At 40.2% G+C, this 19,554-nt stretch overlaps 2 protein-coding genes across 2 annotated transcripts; one reads left to right on the forward strand and one right to left on the reverse strand.

Annotated features, from left to right (window-relative positions):
* Positions 1 to 12,048: 12,048 nt before the first annotated feature.
* cmpk2 (cytidine monophosphate (UMP-CMP) kinase 2, mitochondrial) lies at positions 12,049 to 15,755 on the reverse strand. The gene is made up of 5 exons (XM_041972566.1): positions 15,071 to 15,755; positions 14,714 to 14,828; positions 14,144 to 14,345; positions 13,746 to 13,979; positions 12,049 to 12,586 (listed from the first exon to the last, which is right to left on the reverse strand). Exons 1-5 carry the CDS (start codon positions 15,656 to 15,658, stop codon positions 12,466 to 12,468), a joined length of 1,260 nt encoding a protein of 419 aa, XP_041828500.1. The 5' UTR covers positions 15,659 to 15,755; the 3' UTR covers positions 12,049 to 12,465.
* On the forward strand, positions 15,744 to 18,614 carry rsad2 (radical S-adenosyl methionine domain containing 2). Its single transcript, XM_041972567.1, has 6 exons — positions 15,744 to 16,546; positions 16,690 to 16,851; positions 17,007 to 17,236; positions 17,321 to 17,470; positions 17,755 to 17,787; positions 17,995 to 18,614. Exons 1-6 carry the CDS (start codon positions 16,231 to 16,233, stop codon positions 18,157 to 18,159), a joined length of 1,056 nt encoding a protein of 351 aa, XP_041828501.1. The 5' UTR covers positions 15,744 to 16,230; the 3' UTR covers positions 18,160 to 18,614.
* Positions 18,615 to 19,554: the final 940 nt, after the last annotated feature.

A 19,554-nucleotide genomic window follows, 5' to 3' on the forward strand; every position in this document is an offset into this window, starting at 1 on the left:
AAAATCTGCCAACATTTAGTAACTTTCTAACATGTAAGTGAAATCTCAGCTGGACAAATACGTGAAGAAGCAGCATGACAGAGGATTCATCACTGAACGTGAGGCTTCTTTGGTCTGTTTGTTGTGCAATTCAAGTTCAGTTAAAAACCATTTAACACAATCATTCACACAATAGTGTGCGCTTGAGTGGTGAAGCAACTCTTGTTAAGCAATGTTAAAGTACATATATGTGTTTTGGGGTCAGGAAAGCAGGAAAGAAGAAGCGGTGAGGAGACTGAGGAACAAGGGATGGTGAGGAGCTTGATGTGAGGGTGAGGTGAAGGGCAGTAATGGGGTCAGCCTCAAAGGTGAAGGCTATAATCCATCAGTAACCTTTCCTCCCACATGCACACTGTACTGCCATGTGTAGAGTATGCATCTGTACATGTAAGCACACTCAAAACGACGGGCTAGTGCAACCACAGCATCAAACTCCACTCTAGCATCTGTTGTTTGATGAAAGCCAGAATGCCCCACCAGATCGCACAAATCCCCCTTTAACTTTCCAACAACTTTAGCATTACAGATCGAGCCGCGTCTGTGTTGACAATATTTAATGCCCAGGGATTATCCTTAGGTTTCAACAAAGATTTTAGACCACCGCTGTCTCACTGTGGGTTTACACAAGCTTTTGATGGATATCCCTGATTCTATTAAGCAGCTGTGTGCTGTAGGTATTGCTGTACCCTCTGGAGTACCACATTGCTTTTTAATGCACTGTAGTTTCATGTTAATCGTAGACTCCATGTAGGTGCCAGCTGGAAAGCATGGACTATCCCAAGCTGTCATCAGCAGCTTGCACTTAAGCCCCAAAACTCAGAGTTTTCATATTCAGTCATCTGCCCTTTGTTTTTTGGGTTTTTTGTTTGTTTGTTTGTTTGTTTGTTTTGTTTGTTTGTTTTTTTTTTGTTTTTTTTACAAAGCTTAACATGCTAAAATGTTTGCCTCTTTTTCTTCAGTCACTAGATTAGATATCCAACAACTACACCCCACTGAGATCTGTAAAGTAGCAACGAGGAAGCCAGAGACAGTGACAAAGCTCGAGCTTACAGTTCAAATTAAATTTTCAACACAGAAGCTGAAGAAATCCTTTTTCCTTTTAACAGTGAATTAAGGAGATTGCAGGATGCTGTTGGAATAATTTCTTTTCTGTGTTTGCCACATTGCTTTAAGGGTGTATAGGCATTGAAACTTGGCTGGCCTTACAAGTGAGAGGAATGAGAGCTTTAAACCTCCGGCCAGGTTTTTCCTGGAACAAGGCAATCTCCTTCGCTCACAGAGCCTGCATTTTTAATGAGAACATCTGCTCCGGTGGCCCTCTGGTGGAACCAAGGCTTGCTTAATCACACAGTCGAGCTCCTCAAGTCCCTCACAGTGGGAACTGCTCAACCCAGTGATCAGACACAGCTAGTCACTTTGCACTGGAGCAAAGAACTAGCTGGTAGAGAGAGAAGAATTTGAAGGAGAAAGCACAGAGGAGATACTGAACTAGATGTAAACTTTACCTATATCAGGTGGAAGTAAAGCTGAGACACCACAAGAGACAGTGAGAGGTGAAAAGATCTATGTGTGCTGTAAACCTGCTACAGGTGGGCATCTGACTCAGGCCAGAGACTACAAACAGGGAGAATCTTGTTTTAGCTCTTATTTTTTGGTTTACATCTACCTCTGAAAATTTAGATTTTAAACCAGTGATAATGGATCTGTTTAAAAATGTAAAACCTGTCATATCAATGTCATGTGGCAGACATTACAACACAGCCTTTCTAACACATAAAGGAAGTAAAAGCAAGTTTTTCAATACTATGCTGTATTTAACACAGCCGGTTGTTTGTTTTTTTAAGTAGTTTAATTGTTTAAAAAAAGGAATAAAAGGACAAAGATTCTAAATCAGGTCATCATATTTATTGGTTAGATGTGAAGTGCAACATCTTCCACCTATAAGAAAGTTTAATTCGCTACACAAGCACAGGACATGTTGCAGGCACAAAGGGACTTTTAGATGACATTACCTTGAATGTTGGACATAAAGTCACAAAAGAAGAAAAGTTTTATATGAATAAAATATATTTAGCATGTAAGACCCCCATATGTTTCTATATGGAAAACTTTTTTGCAAGTCCAGATGTGCACATGTTTATTAACCAGCACAATACTAAGTGTGTGAATGCATGTGTGTGACCTCTCAGTCCACTGAGTGCAGTGAAATACGAGCAGCCTGGACGCTATGAGACTTCTAGCCTCTGGTTGACCCTCCAATGAGGCCCACCTCTGTCTCCACCTCCACCAATTAGGAGCAAGCGTAATACAACCTGAAAGATGCACTGAGCCTGGCAGCTTTATAAACATCCTCCCTGTCTATGACTGGTGCTCACAGCTTCATCTTTTTTAGCTCAACTTTGGGTGTGGGTGTAAGCGTATGCAACAAGCGTGACTATGTGTGCTAGCACTGAGAATGATAGATCCTTCCTCCACGGGATTCACTTCCATCCTGACACTGAGTGTTATAGTTATTGCTCTTTCTTTCTCTCTCACAGTCCCTTTCTCTCCTGACTACATTATCTTATCTGATTACTCTCTCAGTCGGCATGCGCAGACATACTGGAGACTGCAGTGTAATATAACATGCCTCTATATGACTTGTGGTTGCTACATGAGAGATGCCACCACACGCATCATACCATCTGAGTCATCAGCTTCCCTGTGAGACCTGACGGCTTCATTCTTATTAACTATACACATGAACTGAAGCACAGACAGTCCCGCATATCAATGTTGCAGCAAAATTGTGTAATTACGCTATAAATCAAAGCAATCTCCAACCAATCTCTTACCAATTTGTCTGCAGACTTAGATTTAATGTGCACAGGGAGGTTGTCTTGCCCTTTGACTTGTGTACACCTCAGAGGGGAATAGGGAACTTGCAAGGTGTGTAAAGCATACTGTATGGCAATGAATGATGTCTCTTCCTCATGTTCTCTGTATTTTCAGTTTAAAGATGGCTTTCCCAGCTTTGGATCATAAAAGCCAGTGAAACTGAATCCTACCATCAGTATACAGCACTATTAAATAATCCATAGTGTTTTCAATGGCCTGTAGGGATGACGCTTTAGATGGTATAAACATCAGAGTCAGGAACAACCCTCCAGTAAGCCTTTTTTACACCATGAGAACAGGTGTGATCGCGGCTGCCTTTCTGCTTTCAAACATTTGTTGGAGGTAATAAGAGACATCAAGCTTAGGATTATGCTACTGCCTGCAACAACGCATTCTCCTTGAAGTATATCCAAATTATGGTCTTCTTAAAGAGGACTGACTGATACTGAATATCAACTGATTTTGAATAAACTCTACAGCTCTGGCTCTATTTGTATGCACATAGCTGGCACTCTTGCATACTGCAAGAAACAGCACTTCATTGCATCAGACGTAGTGTAAAGTAGGGGAGTTAACTTTAAAATGGGCCACCGTGTTGCACCAATCCATTATTTTGAGAGCAGCCTGACTTGTTTGAGGTCAGAGGAAAGAGAAGATCCGTCGTTTAGGAGGGCAGAAAATCGAGGTCAGAGGGAAAGAGGGAAGGGAGTGTGGGATGATAGGAGTGAAAGTGATGGAAAGACACTTATATACACACACAGCTATGGCAGCCATCGTTGTAGAAACAGGATACACCTCCTTTCTGTTTTTTTGGGGGTTTTTTTTTTCAGCTGCGTGTGATTAAATATTCCAAGCTTCAGTTGAACCGTATAATGGCATAAATTCTCAAGTATAACTTTCATACTCCTTTAAAATCCCATCCTGTGTTCATAGATGTGATCAAATGGTAAATAAATTTTTCCATTTTATTTTAAATCCTTCATCTCTGCTTCTCTTTGCTGTTTCTCTTTGCTCTGTTCTCCCTCTGTTAGGGTCAAAGCAAGCAATGAATCTTGCTTTTTGGCTGCCTCAACTGTTTAATACATACATGAGTTTTTGTTTTTTGAGTTTTTTTTTTTTTTCCAACAAAAACAAAAGATGATAGTGTTTATTTTTTAAAGAAATAAAATAACAGTTTAATAAACAATTAAAAATAAAAAAAATAGGCAGATGTCTCTTTTGGTAGAATAAGAGGTTATTCCTTGAGAGTGGGGTAATTTTCTGTGGGCTGACTGAGCCATAACAAACTAATCCAATGGACGAGTGACTTTACAAATGAATACGCTGCAGTGTGCATGTTATTCGTGTCAAGATAGATGCACATAACACCTTAAGGGTCTTTTAAGTTTCTACCCATTAGCCATCCACATGTGGGAGTGATGATCTAGAATTGATTTTGCTTACATCTGTGTCTTATGGTAGATTTGCACTCCTGCTTTTTACTGTTTTCCATTTCCACCAATCTACCTCAGAAAGGAATGCTTGTCACAAAGATTTCCTCCCATGTTATAAATGTGAGCCTGTGTTGATGTTGGTGTGTCTGTGTGAGCAGCCTGTGTGGAGTTCAATGCATGCATCTGTAAGATAGATCTAACCTCGTAATAGTATCTCTGCCTTTTGTTGCTAGACAGCCCTCAGGGTAACCCAGAGGTCAGTCTATGTCAGGTGGTTTTGAGATTTACCAGTTGCATTTGCCTATAACTCTCTTGTAAAGATGACTCAATTGCTTTTGATCTAATGCCATTCTTGTAGGGCTGTTCTGGAACATTTGACCATGTTGACACTGCACAGCAGCACTATCTCAATTTACTCTGTGAGTACACGTTAAAACTTTAAAACCAGTACAATCATCACCACACTGTAGCTATTAAATACAAATAAAAAGAAAAAGAAATCCAGCTTCCCTGCTTAAATATTTCACCCCTGTTAGTGCATCTGAATAGGCATGGGGAGCTGAAAATGTTGAAAAAAAGTGCACAGTACATAAGATTTTTGTCTTCAGGCCAAATCTGTTCTGTTTCAAATTAGCTGACTCCTCCACAGAGTCCCTGAAAACATTTCAGAAAATGTTTTTTAAAGACAATAACAAGTCGTTAAAATGAAAGATCATTTTGAATTCATTATTCATTCGTCTCTTTTGCTGTGCAGTGAGACCATTTTAAATTAGGTTAATACCTGCAGGGATGCCACTGTGTATGTACAGTATGGACGTGAGTTTATATTCTGAATATCGGTCCCTCTTTCAAATTAATTTTAATGACACAACTATAAATGCACTATAATGTTGAAAGTATACCTGCAGTGCAGGAGCAAAAGAATTCAAAACATTTTTTGCAGAAAAAGGGAAAGTGATCATCTGACTCTGGTATAATAGTGTATTTTGAAAAAAAAAAACTGATATTTCTAAATTTCATTGTTGTTATGCTGATATAACCATGCTATGACAAAAATTGCAATTTTTATTTCAGACTAAAGAGTTTTTCATGTTGGAAACCATCAGCAACATCACAAATAATTAACATCAGTGCATAAAAATTAATGTAACACTGTGGATGTCTGTATAAAAAGGTAATAAAACCATATGTATTTTTTAAAATATTAATTCTTGCAAAAGCAGTCAGTTGAAAACAGGCTGCTCATTCTCAAGCGTGATGTTGCATCCGATAGGCAGGATTAATCATCTCCCTGCAACAGAGTTATAGTGGGCTGCTCCATCTTGGCCCGGAGGAGACATCAAACGTACTCTCCCTGCCCGCCTGCCTACTGTTTCCCCAGGAGAGACAGAGATGGGTTAGAGAGTGGAAACTGGCCTCTGGTAGTGCAACTCTCTGTGGAGTCCATATTGATTACACCTGCCACCGGCGGCTAGCTGGAGCTGTGTGCTCTGACAGCTGGCAGCGCAGCCCGAGATGGATAACTGTTCCAGCCAGGCTTTAGCCAGCTACATCATCACTTGGCTCTGTAGAGGGTGTTAAGAAGGTTTTTTTTTTCTCTCTCTCTCTCCATATCTTCTTTTTTTGTCACTGGTTCAGTATTAGTTTATTTATTTACAGAGTGAGTTGTTTATGTGGTGAAATCTTCTTCTCTGAAACTTAGATATAATGGCACATTTTTCACTTCAAATGTGGTGAATTCTGTTCTATTGCAGATTTTATTGGCTACAAATGTTGTCAGAGAACGTTTGTAAGCCAAAAGCCAGAGTACCTGGAGAGAGTCTGTGCAAGCACGAGGGAGAGCATGCAAAATCTACACTTTAAGGTTGATTTGAAAAAAGAACCTTCTTGCTGTGAGGCAGCAGTGCAGCCCCAGTATCCCTGTCATGCACCTAGTTATTCGGACCATTAATTTGTGCCACGCTGCCTGATTCTGGACCTACACCTGTCACGACATCCTCAATCTGGATCCTGATCCCTAAGCAACTATTGCACCCCAATGCCATTACCATGTAGTTCCATTGCCTAAATTTAACCAGTAAGTGAGAAGGAAAGTGCAAGGATTGACCCATTAAATCTTAATATCCTAGATGGACATCTTTGAAAGTGTTTCCAAATGAGTAAGTCTGGGATTTATTAAATCACTTCCACTAAATCAGCCTGAGGTCTACGCACAAACTCTACTTAGAAGGTAGAAGAAATGAAAAATCTGGGAGGTAAAGCCACTGTGAATTCTTATCCCTTGTTAGTTCATAGTCCCTGTTGTTGGCTCCCAGGTATGTAGTGTTGATTATGGAGATGAGCTGCTATGAACTCAATATTTTCCAAGGCACAGCTGAGGGCTCGAAAGTAGGCAAATGCCTCAGCTCCCACACAGAAGAACTATATTGAGCAAACTAAATGGGTGTAGTGGGATTCTAATGGCTTAGTCGGGATGAGGAACTGGTTTCTGGTGTTATTTGTGTCTGCCTTTGTCCCTCTTTCTTTCTATCTCTTTCTATCACTATGTGTTTTCACGCCCCAAAGGCTTTATTTACAACCCTTTAACTCTCACAATGCTTTCTGTGACAACAACAGCAGGTAACAAAAATTGAAACATAAGTCTCACCAAATCCCCGGTCATGTGGTTTCACAGTCCACACTCAGCTTACACATGCATCTGGAACACTGACATTACACTTAACATTAGAATTAAAAAGTAAATTGCTTTACTGCATGACATGATGCACTTTTACAGGATTGTCCAACCGAAGTTGAGCAAATATTTACTCTTTTTAATGATTCATGTTCCTCAGCATTATTCTCTTCTTCTTTGTCAGTATGTGCATTGCAATTTCTTCTTTCCATGTAAGCTCAGCTTCTCCCAGCCAGCATGAATCTGTCTTTGCAAGTGTTCATCAAAGAACAGTGGCTCCCCAGACACCATTACAAGGATCCAGGATCAAGTTGCACTACTTTTATTTATGTGTCATTCTGGGTATTTAAATGTCTTCTTACGACAAGAGAGTTTAGTCTGTTTTGACCTAGCCATTATTTCTGTGGTAAAGACCACAAAAACAGACCTCTGTCTCTTGGGAGATTCAATCAAAGTGTAAAACTAGAGACAGAGAGAAGAAGGAGAAAGTCATAGATAGTCACTTTAGGTATTTTCAGAGTCAGTCATCCACTTGGCTGCCAAGCAAGCTGCCTCTCTGTTGATGCCAGATGATGTAGGAGACATGCCTGAGCATTAATGGAAGTGAAACAAAAATAAACTATTTTCAAGTATATGAAAAAAATTGCATATACACAGCAGTTTAGAACTCGGCAGTGCTGCTTTTGATTTATGTCTCTGGGGAAAGAAGGACTGTGTTTGTGTGTTTGAAGGGGAAAAAAAATAAACAAAACATGGCACATGAGGAGCATTCCAAGTTTGCCACAGGAAATCAATTTATTTGAGAGGGCAGCGAGGCTAAAAATAGGGAAGCCCCAAACAACAGTGTTGGAAATAATTGCCCAGATTTTGAGGGAACACAGGAAGACTCCAGAGATCCAAAGTTTGCTCTGTTGTCTTGTTTCCATATGACTGTTTTGGAAATATTAGTCTGGTCTAGTTGTCAAGTTATTTTGTTTTGGCATATTTCTGCTTGTCTGCAGCTGTCAAACACAACTGAATCTCAATCATTTCTTCCCCACTATGAAGACTTACCAGTCGTAAACACAACTGCCAGCTGCCTTATTTGACAGGATATGATGATTTATCACAAGTTCTCCCCAGTAAATAGACAATAACTGTTTTGTCACACTCCACTGAGTTCTAACTGGGTTTTGGGGAGTGTGTTAGGGGGTGCTGTAGGGGCCTAACGGGGGCTGATGTGCCGTTTTTAATGAGATCTCACAGCGGTGTTTAAATATTTAACCGTTCCTGGTGAAGCCTCCCCATCAGCCGCCAGGCAGAACCGGTGAGGTTTCATGCAATCATCACAGACAATACAGAACCTATCCCCTGAAAACATCAGAAAATAAGCCCAACCTGAATATATAATGGCATTATGAATACACAGCCTACTGTGCCTAATACCTGCACCTATTGACAGAGATGCTGTCTTTGCCCTTGCAAATAAGCACTCAGACACCATGACAAAGGCTGAGCATGATGATGAAAAGCTGCTGAATTATACATTTGCTTTTTAATGGGATATTTTCTAAACTTTTCTTCCTCCCCAACAAAGTAATTCCCTTCTCTCTGCCTCTCTTTTTGCTTTTTCTTCTTCATTTTCAGTTTTTGCTGTATGTTTCTGAGAGGCATTTCACCCGCGATCGGTTCAACTCCTACACCCTTCATGTTTTCACATCCCACCACCCATCGTTCACAGAGAGTGGAGCTGGGGTGTCTGCCACCACCTGCTGTGTTCAGAAGGATGTGCTACTGGTGTGTATGTGGTGTTTTTATGTGCGAGTGTAGAAGAGCGTGAAGACAGAGGGGAGGCTGTCTCTCTTCTCTCTGCACATATCAGGTTGGATGGACAAATTTGTGATGTACATCCTTTGATTTAGTCTCATGAGTAAATCTCTGTTATATGATCTGATTATTTATTCTTAATCTTGGTTAACTTTCTTGGAGTATGGGCTTACTTCAGCAAGATACTGTATAAGTTTTTAATGCCTTCATAAACATACTTTGAGGTTTTGTTTTTGCAGTAACACTGTTTTAAGCATGTTTTAAAATCCAATTTAGTGTAATGCCTTCACACTCCAAACCAGGCAGTGGTGTAGGGAGTTTAGGTTTGTGAAAATAAAGACTTAGTCTGGTATTTGATGCTGCTTGAGTAATGCTGGAGATGAGGGGAGGGGGTGAGGATAGAATAAGGAAACATGCGTACCTGCCAGCTGGAGGAATCTAGAGGGACATGGGCCCACAGATGACAACATACCCACAACAACTCCTATCACTCTCACCACCCCAACCCCATTTCCACCGCCCTCTCCTCCTTTTCCAGCCTTCCCGTTGGCTCCAGTTTCTTCTTTTAACTCTCCCCTCCCCCATCACAGATAAACCATGACTGCCTATATCAGCTCTCCAAAAATCCACCATCAGTAGTCTAAGACACCACCGATGGAAAAGAGCATTATTAGCCCTGGCTAACCTGCCCTTTCACTGTGTAAGTTGTTTATTTGACAAGGGATGTATATAGATGTTGCTGAAGGGTTTTTAGAGTTTGGCAGACACTTGGTGCCAAATTATATGCATGACTCCTCTTGCCGTGCCGCTTCATGTGGCTGCCAAGTGAGGTTCAATGAGGCTTTTGCCAAGAGACCCAGACTACTATTCATGCCCCCCCCACCGACCACACTCCTACTACACACAGACACACACACAGGCATTACAAACATCTTGTACCTCCTCAGTGTCCTCTCTCCACCCCCATCTCAACCTGTACCAGCCCTATGCCCTCCCCTTCCGTCTCCATACCACACTCATTATTAATGATCTGAGGGACAGCTTTCATTTGATCTATTAGTTAGAATGGGACAGCGGCTGCTGTGCTGCTGCATCCCTGCTGGATCTTTAATTATTTCATGGAGGGCTTTCCTCCTCACCGCTGCTCCTTCTCTGTTGTGCAGATGAAATATTGAAGCTGAGGAGTGTAGTGCAAAGTGGCCCCATACAGGGTAAGCTGTGTATGTGTGTGCATGCACACATGTGTTGGTTTGCCCCTTTGCCCTGCAGCCTTTTTTAAAGTATACTGTATATGTGTATGTTTGGAGATTGTGTATGAGTCCGACGTCCTTCTGCAATGCTCAGATGGATCTCAGTTCTTCACTACATGTGCTCTCCTCTGACTTTTATCTTGCCACTTCAGAAGTGAAGCCAGAGATTAGAAGCAGATTGTGTTAATTATTAGCTTTTGCCACAAACCACAGTTCCACTTTGAAACAGACAGAGAGTGTGTGAGTTGTCATTATTGTTAAGACTCCTGAGTGTATCTTGGCTGTCTAACAAAAGCTGAAAAAAAAATCCTGAATCTTCTCAAAAAGGAAACACACTATAACAAATGTGAATAGAATTATTTCCATGTGTGTAATGCAGTGTGATTATAGGCCATTAATGTCATATTACAGTAGTGTTGAAGGGCAGTTATGGCATGATATCACCACTCACTTTTGGTTGCCAAGAATATTGGTGCTTAACAACACGTGGCAGGGAAATATGGCCGACACCAGAGGCAAACATAACTTTGCATTCAGGTATGATATATAGCGTAAGGCCTAATTGCTTTGCTCTCACACATTCAGAATTCTGTGTTAATGGCACATCCATGGAGTCACCTGGCAGCTGAGGGATTATGAATTCAGTAAACTGTACTCATATACCTCATGTAGAAGGAATCCATACTCCATAAACATAATGACACCTTATTTTACTTTATGTGACCACATGTGATGGTAAGATTTGCATCCATGGCGCTCAGTAAAACACAGAATTGCTGTTAACTGGCAGTAGGAGTAGTCCATGCACTTATTAGGGGGAGCATAGGAATGACATTGATATACAGAGCTCCATTAATTGCCATATGAATAGGGTCTACATTGGTTGGCGCTCTGCTGATGCATCACAGTAAAAGAGATGGGTCACTCTGTCTTCTCCAGCCAGCAGCTTTGCCAAGCTCATAGTTACTAAAAACCCCAATTAATCTTCCCATCACATAGGCCAAATATACACTTCCTCCCTGTATAAATGAGTTACAGTATATGCTCTTAGCAAATGTGCATGCCTGTGTGTGTGTTTACACAAGTCAGTGTGTGCCTATGCTCATGAGGACATCAAACACAAAAAGCACTGCATGATGTCAGTGTATCTATAGTTGCACTGGCATCAGTTTGTCTGTATCACACAGTCGAAACATCTATAGTACACTAGAAACACTTGTTTGTGTAAAACAGCAAACACATAATATTCACATGCATTTACATAAGCAAGCTTGGGCACAAACATGTTAGAATCCTTGCAGTTGATACATGTTTGAGAGGTTTGCTGAAGAGATGAACGCAACAGGAGACTCAACAAACAGGGGTTTGGTTCAGCTTTCTTTTACACTCTTATGGTTCTTGCATCAGTCAAAGTGTAAATGACATTATCAAAAGTTTTCTTACAAACATCTAGGTGGATAAAATGAAGTAAAGTCGTTGCTAGTTTCATCTGAGAACCAGTAGAGGTCATCTTAATTCTAATTTTGTTTGGAAAACTAGAAAAAAATGTGAAAAAAAAGATGACTTGAATGATTTTGATTGGAAATCTGGGTCTATTTGTACAGCTTAGTAAAGAAAAAAGGATTTAATGCTGATGTAGTTGTGGAGAAACCAGGCAGTGAGAAACTGGAGCCCTCATTGAAATGTGTTATGTGATTGATTATATGTAATAAGTGTGTTTCTAATTATCAAATTATGGAATTTTGTTTTTTTATTGGATATTTTTAAGAGTAACTATTAAAAAGGTACACAAAAAATAAATTATGATAAAGTGCTGCATATCCAATTTATGGTCATTATATAGAGTTTAGCAAAGTCAATAAAGAATTGTGCTGAATAAGGCTGAATAAAACTAAAATTATGTGTTTCTGTGACAGAATGTAATGTCCGAGGAGTTGTGTTTGCATGTTAAATCTGTTGAGACTCAGACTTTCTTGTTTAGCAACTTTAATAAAATTCAACTCATTTTTTAACATTTTTTTCTTTCCATCGACTTCCTCAGAGTCAGCCCAAGTAAAAGTGCAGCTACATTATGCCTGAAGGCTATACAATATCTGTTTTTCTAGAGGCCACAAACATCAGTTAAATAAACACTTCTTCTCAACAATATTCCACTGTGAGTATGTATGTTTGTTTACATTCATATGTATTTCTGTTTGTAGCATGCGGGTCTGGCTCTTGGCCACTCAACCTTTACTTATTATGAATACAAACTCTTCTCCACACTTAAATCTGGCCACCTGCCCTCCCGCAATAACATTGACAACACATTACTGCCCCCCAGTGGTCAATGAGAGTACTGCATACACTTGATGCTTGCCTGCCAGCAGGGGAGATGGAGAACTGTTTACAAGTGGCATTTGCCCCTAATTAAAAGCAGCACTTGTTGGAGCACGAGGTCTGCAGAAGGACTAGCATCCACAGTGACGCAAGCTGGGCCGCTGATCCTCCGATAAGCCTCCTCCACTCTGCACAGACACACAAACAGACAAGCCAACAAGTGAGCAACACAAGCACATGGACAAGAGGCAACTTTGAGGATGTTTGATACCCACAGTTTTGCTGCACAGTGAGGTGTAAAATACATTACATGTGTGAAATACAACACTGATGCCTCAGGGTACAGCTTTTTCCTGTTTCCAATAAAGAATAGTCCTTGTGGTAGTGATGAACAGTCTGCTGAATCTCTCATTCTCCAGTGGAGCAGCCGCTAACTCCCTCTATTTTCTAATTCTGCTGGCCCAACATCTGGCTGTCCCATGTGGACAGCCCATTATGTCAGGACAGAAGATGTATGAAAGTAGCCATCGACCTGTCTGAGTAGCGACTAACTGGGCCGACAACGGCTGTGAGTTTTGACCAGCTTAATGGAGCGCAGCAGCTCAGCAACTAATCACCTGCTCTTTCTCATCAGCCGCTTCCCCCATGGGACGGTAATTGATTGTTAAGTGTTTGATGGATCAGACTAAGACTGAGCAGGCCTGACTGTGAAAAAGCTGCAAGCTCTGTGCACATCTGTGGTTTCACAATCAAAGAAAACTTTTTGCATGAAGAGTAAAACATTTGTTCAAATGTGAGCAACATGTTTTTTTATGATCTCTTTTATTTATCAGCCTTTACCCACTCTGTGTATAACAAAATTTAAGCAACATCAACTACACTGTACAAACTATCTCTGTTACAATTCAAGCAGGACAAAATTATTTATTTAAATTTTTAGTCTTAAAGCTGTTTTTCCTCAAGCAAGAAAAAGAAATTATGGTACAATTCATTTTGTTGGAGGTGTTTTCTCATAAAAAAAAATAAATAAATAAGCGCAAGTATAATGAAAATTACAATCCGGCAAACCTTTTAAATGAGACTATCTCTATTAAATAACTGCCAGACTTCTCACTTACTTAAAACATGTCGAATAATAGATCAGATGATTGCTAGAAAATGAAATGCCAACAGCTGCATCAATTAATAAAGAAATGGTGTTTTAATCTCAGTGATTAATTATTACTCCGATAAGTATTTGACACAATGATTGATAAAGTAAATAATCATTAACTAAAGTCTTGCTCCTCTATTAAACGTCAACCTAAAACTCCATCTATATCCATTATGTCTGTGCACTCATCTCACCTGAGTCTGAAAAGTTGATTGTGATCCAGCTCTTGCTCCTCATCAGTCTCCCCCTGACCTCTGCCTCTTAGCCTCCTCTTCCTCTCCTCAGGGTCCACTGTGAGTAAGACCACCAGGCTGGGCTGGAACAGGTCACTGGGCCAACGGTACACCTCTGAGCCCTCTGATGGAAGGTTACACAGTGGCCCGCTTACTGCTGTGGCGATGGCATAAGCTGCTGTGCTGTGCCAAAATCTGAGGGACAGATAACAAATGATGGATTGAAGGTGACTGACGGATGACTGTAACATCCCAACATTAAATATTGACTTGTACAGGTTTGATCCCCAGTGGGTTCCGCAACTTCCAACAGTATGAAAAAGGTTGCAAAACAAGGGCAACACATCAGCTGTGTTTACCTGTCAACAATGACAGGCGTCTTCATGCCCTCTTGGCTTATTTGCTCTGCAGTGATATAGTTCCCCAGAGCATAGAAAGCCCTGCGGATGAGGGGTGGCTCTTGATCAAAGCAGGCTCTCCATGGGGAGAGGCACTGGGGAGGAGATCGCAGAAGAGTGGCCCCCAGAGTATCCCTAAGAGACTCCGTCAGTGTAGTCTTGCCTGTGATGGAAAGAGGGAGCAGGAGGAAGACAGGGCACATTTTCAAGGCACAAAAGCAAGAACTCATTCTCTTTAAAAATTCAATCTAATAAGAGACTGAAGTGACACGTGAAAAGTTCCCCTCAAACTCCCATTTGACCTGTATGGTGGAGTCTTCATGAGCTCTCCAAGAGTATTAGATGAGCGAGCAATTCAATAAAGCATTTTCATAGTGATGTAATTTTTTCTGAGGCCATGATACGTAATATTCCATTAGGCGAAGCTCACTGGCAGATAATATTTTTTAAAAAGAACAAGCAGCCATCACTTTAGCTGACAGCTATGCACCAAACTGATCACATATTTATTTATGAGGTAATGACATCAACCTGTGGCATCCAGACCCTCTATGACAATAACAGGGAAGTCTGGTTTTCTTCTGGCTTTCACTCTGCTGGGAAGCTTCTCCAGTACAGACATGGCCTCAGGGATGATGTCACTACACTGCAGAACAGAAAGAAAAAAAAACAGCTTGAGAGGAGGCAGGACGGAGTCGTACACTGTGGTGCGCATCAACACACATGCTGCAGTGGGCCACCTGGCTCTGTTAGATAAATGTAAGGATGGAGAACTGTCCGCCTCTTCTTACACACTGCTGTACCTCCCTCCTCCACATGAGGGCGCCATTAAGCTTTTAAAGTTATTGTAAAATAGCTTTGGGCAGATGAAAATAAGCTCGCTCAAACCTTTTTTAAAACGTCATAGGCCTCATCAAAGCTGTAGAAAACATCGGAGTTGATAATGTTGAGAGTAGATGGGTGATATGACGGCACATCTGATGACACCAGATAGTACTGCTTTGCACTGGCCGTCGCTTTGCTCTCTGCGCGTGACCACAGATGTTGGGTCCACTGCTCGTCTTCACCTTCAGAGTATGAGCACACCAAAACTGGGTCATGCTGTTCTAATTGACTTAAAAGTCGCTCTATCTGGGGGGAATTTTCAGTATTGCTTTTTAAGAAATAACCCTTGATGAGAGAGTCTCTGACGTTTGGCAAAAATGAGCAGATGGTGGTCAGATCGCACCCCGACGGCAAGTCTCTCAGCAGTTTGTCTTTCAGCTCCGCGTAAAACTTTGCCCCTTTGATTCTGTCCCGGCTGCAGACGAGGAGAGAATAGTACTTGTCCTGCTTTTGGAATTGGCGGAAAACTCGTGGCGCTTTTTCTTCCCAGTGCTCCTCTTGAATCCCAAAATAAAGAGGCGCTCCGTCCAGATCCACTAAGAAAACACGAGAGGACCACCGTGGAAGGAGAGACATTGCACGTCTTGCCATCTTTTTTTTAATTATTTGTACTGATAAGTTTCGGATTCCTTTTAAGCAGCCTTTTCCGCGCGTGGCCACGCCACCAGCTGTCCCGGTGTGCGGAAAACGAAAGTTAACTGGGCAGCAGGGCAAAAACGAAACTGTCAGCTGCTGCCAAGGTGCGATTTCCTAGAATCCAAAAGTTAAAGTTTAATCAAGAAATACATAACTAAAATACATCAGTAGCCACATTAACCAGATTAGGTTTTTTGTTTCTTTAGTGTCTTTTTTATAGACTTCCACAGACATCTGAATACTTTTACATGGTTGCATTAAGGCTTTACTCAAATAAAAGGGGTCAATTAGGGTTTGGCATCTAAACATCCACGTTCAAGTTCTCCATTGGCTGCACTTAGATAGTGTAATCTACTGTATCGTTTATGATGTCAATCACCTGGTTTTGTTTTCGATGTTTGTAAACAGAAACTGTCGCTGATGTGCTCATCAGCTGACCGACCAACCCTCCAGGCTATTTAAGCTGCGTCCCAATGCGTCAAGATTCATAGAGCTGCAAGGCGTGACAGTACGTGCAAGGTTTAAAGATGCTTCTTTCTTCAATAATCGCGTCTCCGAAAGTGCTCCTGCAGCTCTGCATCAGCACAATCCATTGCATTTTTGCGAGCGTCTTTTCAAAAGTTGGGTCCTGGACAAGAGGAGGCTGCAAGGACGCAAACTCAGCTGTTAACAGCAAACTGGACAAACGTATAGACCAACATGCGACGACTCCAACAAGTGTTAATTATCATTTTACCCGCAAATGCAATTATAAATGTGGGTTTTGTTTCCACACTGCAAAAACATCTTTTGTCCTGCCTCTAGAAGAAGCCAAAAGGGGACTCACACTTCTAAAGGAAGCAGGTAAAAAAAAAAAAATATATATATATATATATATATATATATATATATATATATATATATATATATATATATATATATTAATGGTAATAAGATTAGTGTGATTTGTCCAAATATATTTTAAGTTAAACTGCTCTTTTTCTTAGGAATGGAAAAGATTAACTTCTCTGGAGGAGAGCCTTTCCTGCATGACAGGGGCGAGTTCCTGGGGAAATTGGTTCAGTACTGTAAACTGGACCTCCAGCTCCCCAGTGTCAGCATTGTCAGCAATGGAAGCATGATCAAAGAAAAATGGTTCCAGAAATATGGTAAGAACACAAATTTGCATCAGATGCCAAAATGATTATTAGTCATCATTTGTTTTTGTTTTTTATCTCTATGCCATGCTCTACACTTCTGACAATTATTATTTGATTCAACAGCTGATTTTGATTCATGCACTCATTAATTTTCTCTCCTCAAGGTGACTATTTGGACATTCTAGCCATTTCCTGTGACAGCTTCAACGAAGAAACCAACCAGCTGATTGGCAGAACTCAGAACAGGAAAAGCCATCTCGACAACCTCTACAAGATTTGCAACTGGTGCCAGCAGTATAAAGTGGCATTCAAAATCAACTCAGTCATCAACACTTTCAATATTGATGAAGACATGACCGAGCAGATCAACCAACTTAATCCTGTTCGTTGGAAGGTAAAGGCAGGAGAGAAAAGCATGCAAGTCTGTTTGCCCAGGTAGAAGACAGAGCATTCATCCACTCATCCTCCCTGTGTTCAGGTGTTCCAATGTCTGTTAATTGATGGGGAGAATGCAGGAGAGGCAGCTCTGAGAGAGGCGGAGAGGTTCGTCATCAGTGATCAACAGTTTCAAGAGTTTCTGGACAGACACAGCAGTGTCTCCTGCCTGGTTCCTGAATCAAATGAGAAGGTATGAAACTTTAACAGAGCTGTTCCATTTTGTGTATTTATATGCTGCTTGCACAGTTAGTACACATGTGAAACAGAATATAAAAGTTACACCTAACTGTATCCATCCTGCTGTGCACAATCATGTCATGTAGTTGGAACAGATTAGTTCCAGGACAGCTGTTTTACTTGGGAGCAGAGCAGCATCAGCAGATTAGTTGGCATATAAATAATGTGATGTAGATGGTAGAAAGTTAGGTTTTGAATAAACCTAATTTAAATCTGTGGTCTTTGTTATTCTTACAGATGAGGAACTCTTACCTGATCCTGGATGAGTATGTAAGTACTTCATGTTCAAGTAACTATTCAAGTAAAAACATGTAATTCCACATTTAACTGGTACAGTTGTGTAAATTACTATTTTTAATGTAGATTTGGATGAAAGGGAAATCAAATCAAAGTCTTAACCTTTGATTTAATCATTTGTTGATTACTTGAAAATGTAAAAGAGCTTCCAAACTGATGTTCTTGTTCCTAACCTTTCAGATGCGTTTCCTGGACTGTCGAGAGGGGAGAAAGGACCCGTCCAGATCAATCCTTGATGTTGGTGTGAAGGAAGCCATTTGCTTCAGTGGCTTTGATGAGAAAATGTTTCTAAAGAGAGGAGGGAAATACGTTTGGAGTAAAGCTGACATGAAGATGGAATGGTGAAGTTCTGCAGCTTGCTTTAATTCACCATTGCTGAATGTTTGCACATTAAACATGTACAGTATAAAAGTTTTATTTTTATGCATGCACTTTTATAGCTTTCATTGCTGTTTGTGAATTTTGGAAAAAAAATCTTTTACTGCAGTTTTTTTTTTTAAATGAAGGTATTTTAAATTAAAGAAAAACTTTGAGAGTGTTGGAAATGTTTATTATTTATATGTGATGTTTCACATCACTCTCCAAAACATAATAAAGTCATTTTATTAAAAAAAAAAAGTAATTTGCAGTTTGTGTTACATTTATTTTACTGCTTTCCATTAGACATCACTTTGATTATTGATGCTGTTTATGTAAAATGTGTTCCTATTAGGGTAGAGTTAAGTTAGATAATTACGGCTGTCTAATTGTACTGTCTTTTGTAACATGAGGTTTTGTAAAATAAATCAAATAGCCTCCCAGTGATTACTTGCAGCTTTATATAATCCTCAATTTGAGTAAGAAGTGCTCCACCTGCCTCTGAGGTTGTGTGGACTGATGCAGTCATCACAAGTATTACCAGCCTCACCATTAGGTGGGCATTTTAATACAGATAATGCAAGGAAAATATGTCTGGCTTCTTACGTATTACAGATGAAATTAAAATTCATCTATACAAATTCTGTTTATGAATCACCAAATAATAAAAAAAAATCACAATTTGTTAAACCTATCACTCCTAAGTTGTTTATATAAATACAATTTGTATAACCTATAACTTATTTTATTGTGATTCTGCATATCTGGTGTTTAAAAAGAACCAACTGTTTATTGTTTATTTCAGTATTTACAGGGAAAAAGTAGCTCTGAGAGCCTACATCTTTCTTTCAATACGCTATTTGTAAAAGAGTCTCCAAAACTGTTTCTGCTGCTCTATGTTTGCACCATCCACTGCATTTGTGCGACTCTTTAAAAGTGTCTTTTTGGAGAAGTAGAGAATGCAAGCAGCAGTGTTGTACATGATAGACAGAGGTATAGAGCCTTACTGTATTTTTCAGTCATTTGCATGTACAACTAAATTTAAATCTCCTCTGATGTTCATTATATTCATTAATGTACTAGAAGTCATTTACTTTGCCTGGGATGATGAAAACAAGTTCTCTTGTGGGTTACCATTAACTGCATAATCTCCACCTTTTCTGTGACTCATGTTAGTTTCATAATGATGCCTACTCCCTGAAGGTCCATTTTTGGCCGAATAGTTAAATGTTACTTAACGTGGAGTTGTTTCCTTTCTAGACCAATATAAGAACCAAAAGCTGACAAGTCTGGCAAACATGAGCCATCATTTTACTTGCAAATGTAATTATAAAGGAGAGTTTTGTTTCCTCACTGCTAAAAACCTTATTTTGTCTCCTAGCA

This window comes from Melanotaenia boesemani, chromosome 20 (genome assembly GCF_017639745.1).
Source record: "Melanotaenia boesemani isolate fMelBoe1 chromosome 20, fMelBoe1.pri, whole genome shotgun sequence".
Classification (NCBI taxonomy): domain Eukaryota; kingdom Metazoa; phylum Chordata; class Actinopteri; order Atheriniformes; family Melanotaeniidae; genus Melanotaenia; species Melanotaenia boesemani.

What these genes read in the sequence shown, in the direction of transcription:
- cmpk2 (XM_041972566.1), bottom strand. Translation starts at nt 15,658, where the DNA reads ATGGCAAGACGTGCAATGTCTCTCCTTCCACGGTGGTCCTCTCGTGTT. An exon ending in ACGCCTGTCATTGTTGACAG is followed by an intron (nt 13,980 to 14,143) that starts GTAAACACAGCT and finishes TCTGTCCCTCAG; the next exon opens with ATTTTGGCACAGCACAGCAG. An exon ending in AATCAACTTTTCAGACTCAG is followed by an intron (nt 12,587 to 13,745) that starts GTGAGATGAGTG and finishes GTGTCTGTGCAG; the next exon opens with AGTGGAGGAGGCTTATCGGA.
- rsad2 (XM_041972567.1), top strand. Translation starts at nt 16,231, where the DNA reads ATGCTTCTTTCTTCAATAATCGCGTCTCCGAAAGTGCTCCTGCAGCTC. An exon ending in AAAATGGTTCCAGAAATATG is followed by an intron (nt 16,852 to 17,006) that starts GTAAGAACACAA and finishes TCTCTCCTCAAG; the next exon opens with GTGACTATTTGGACATTCTA. An exon ending in TTAATCCTGTTCGTTGGAAG is followed by an intron (nt 17,237 to 17,320) that starts GTAAAGGCAGGA and finishes CCCTGTGTTCAG; the next exon opens with GTGTTCCAATGTCTGTTAAT.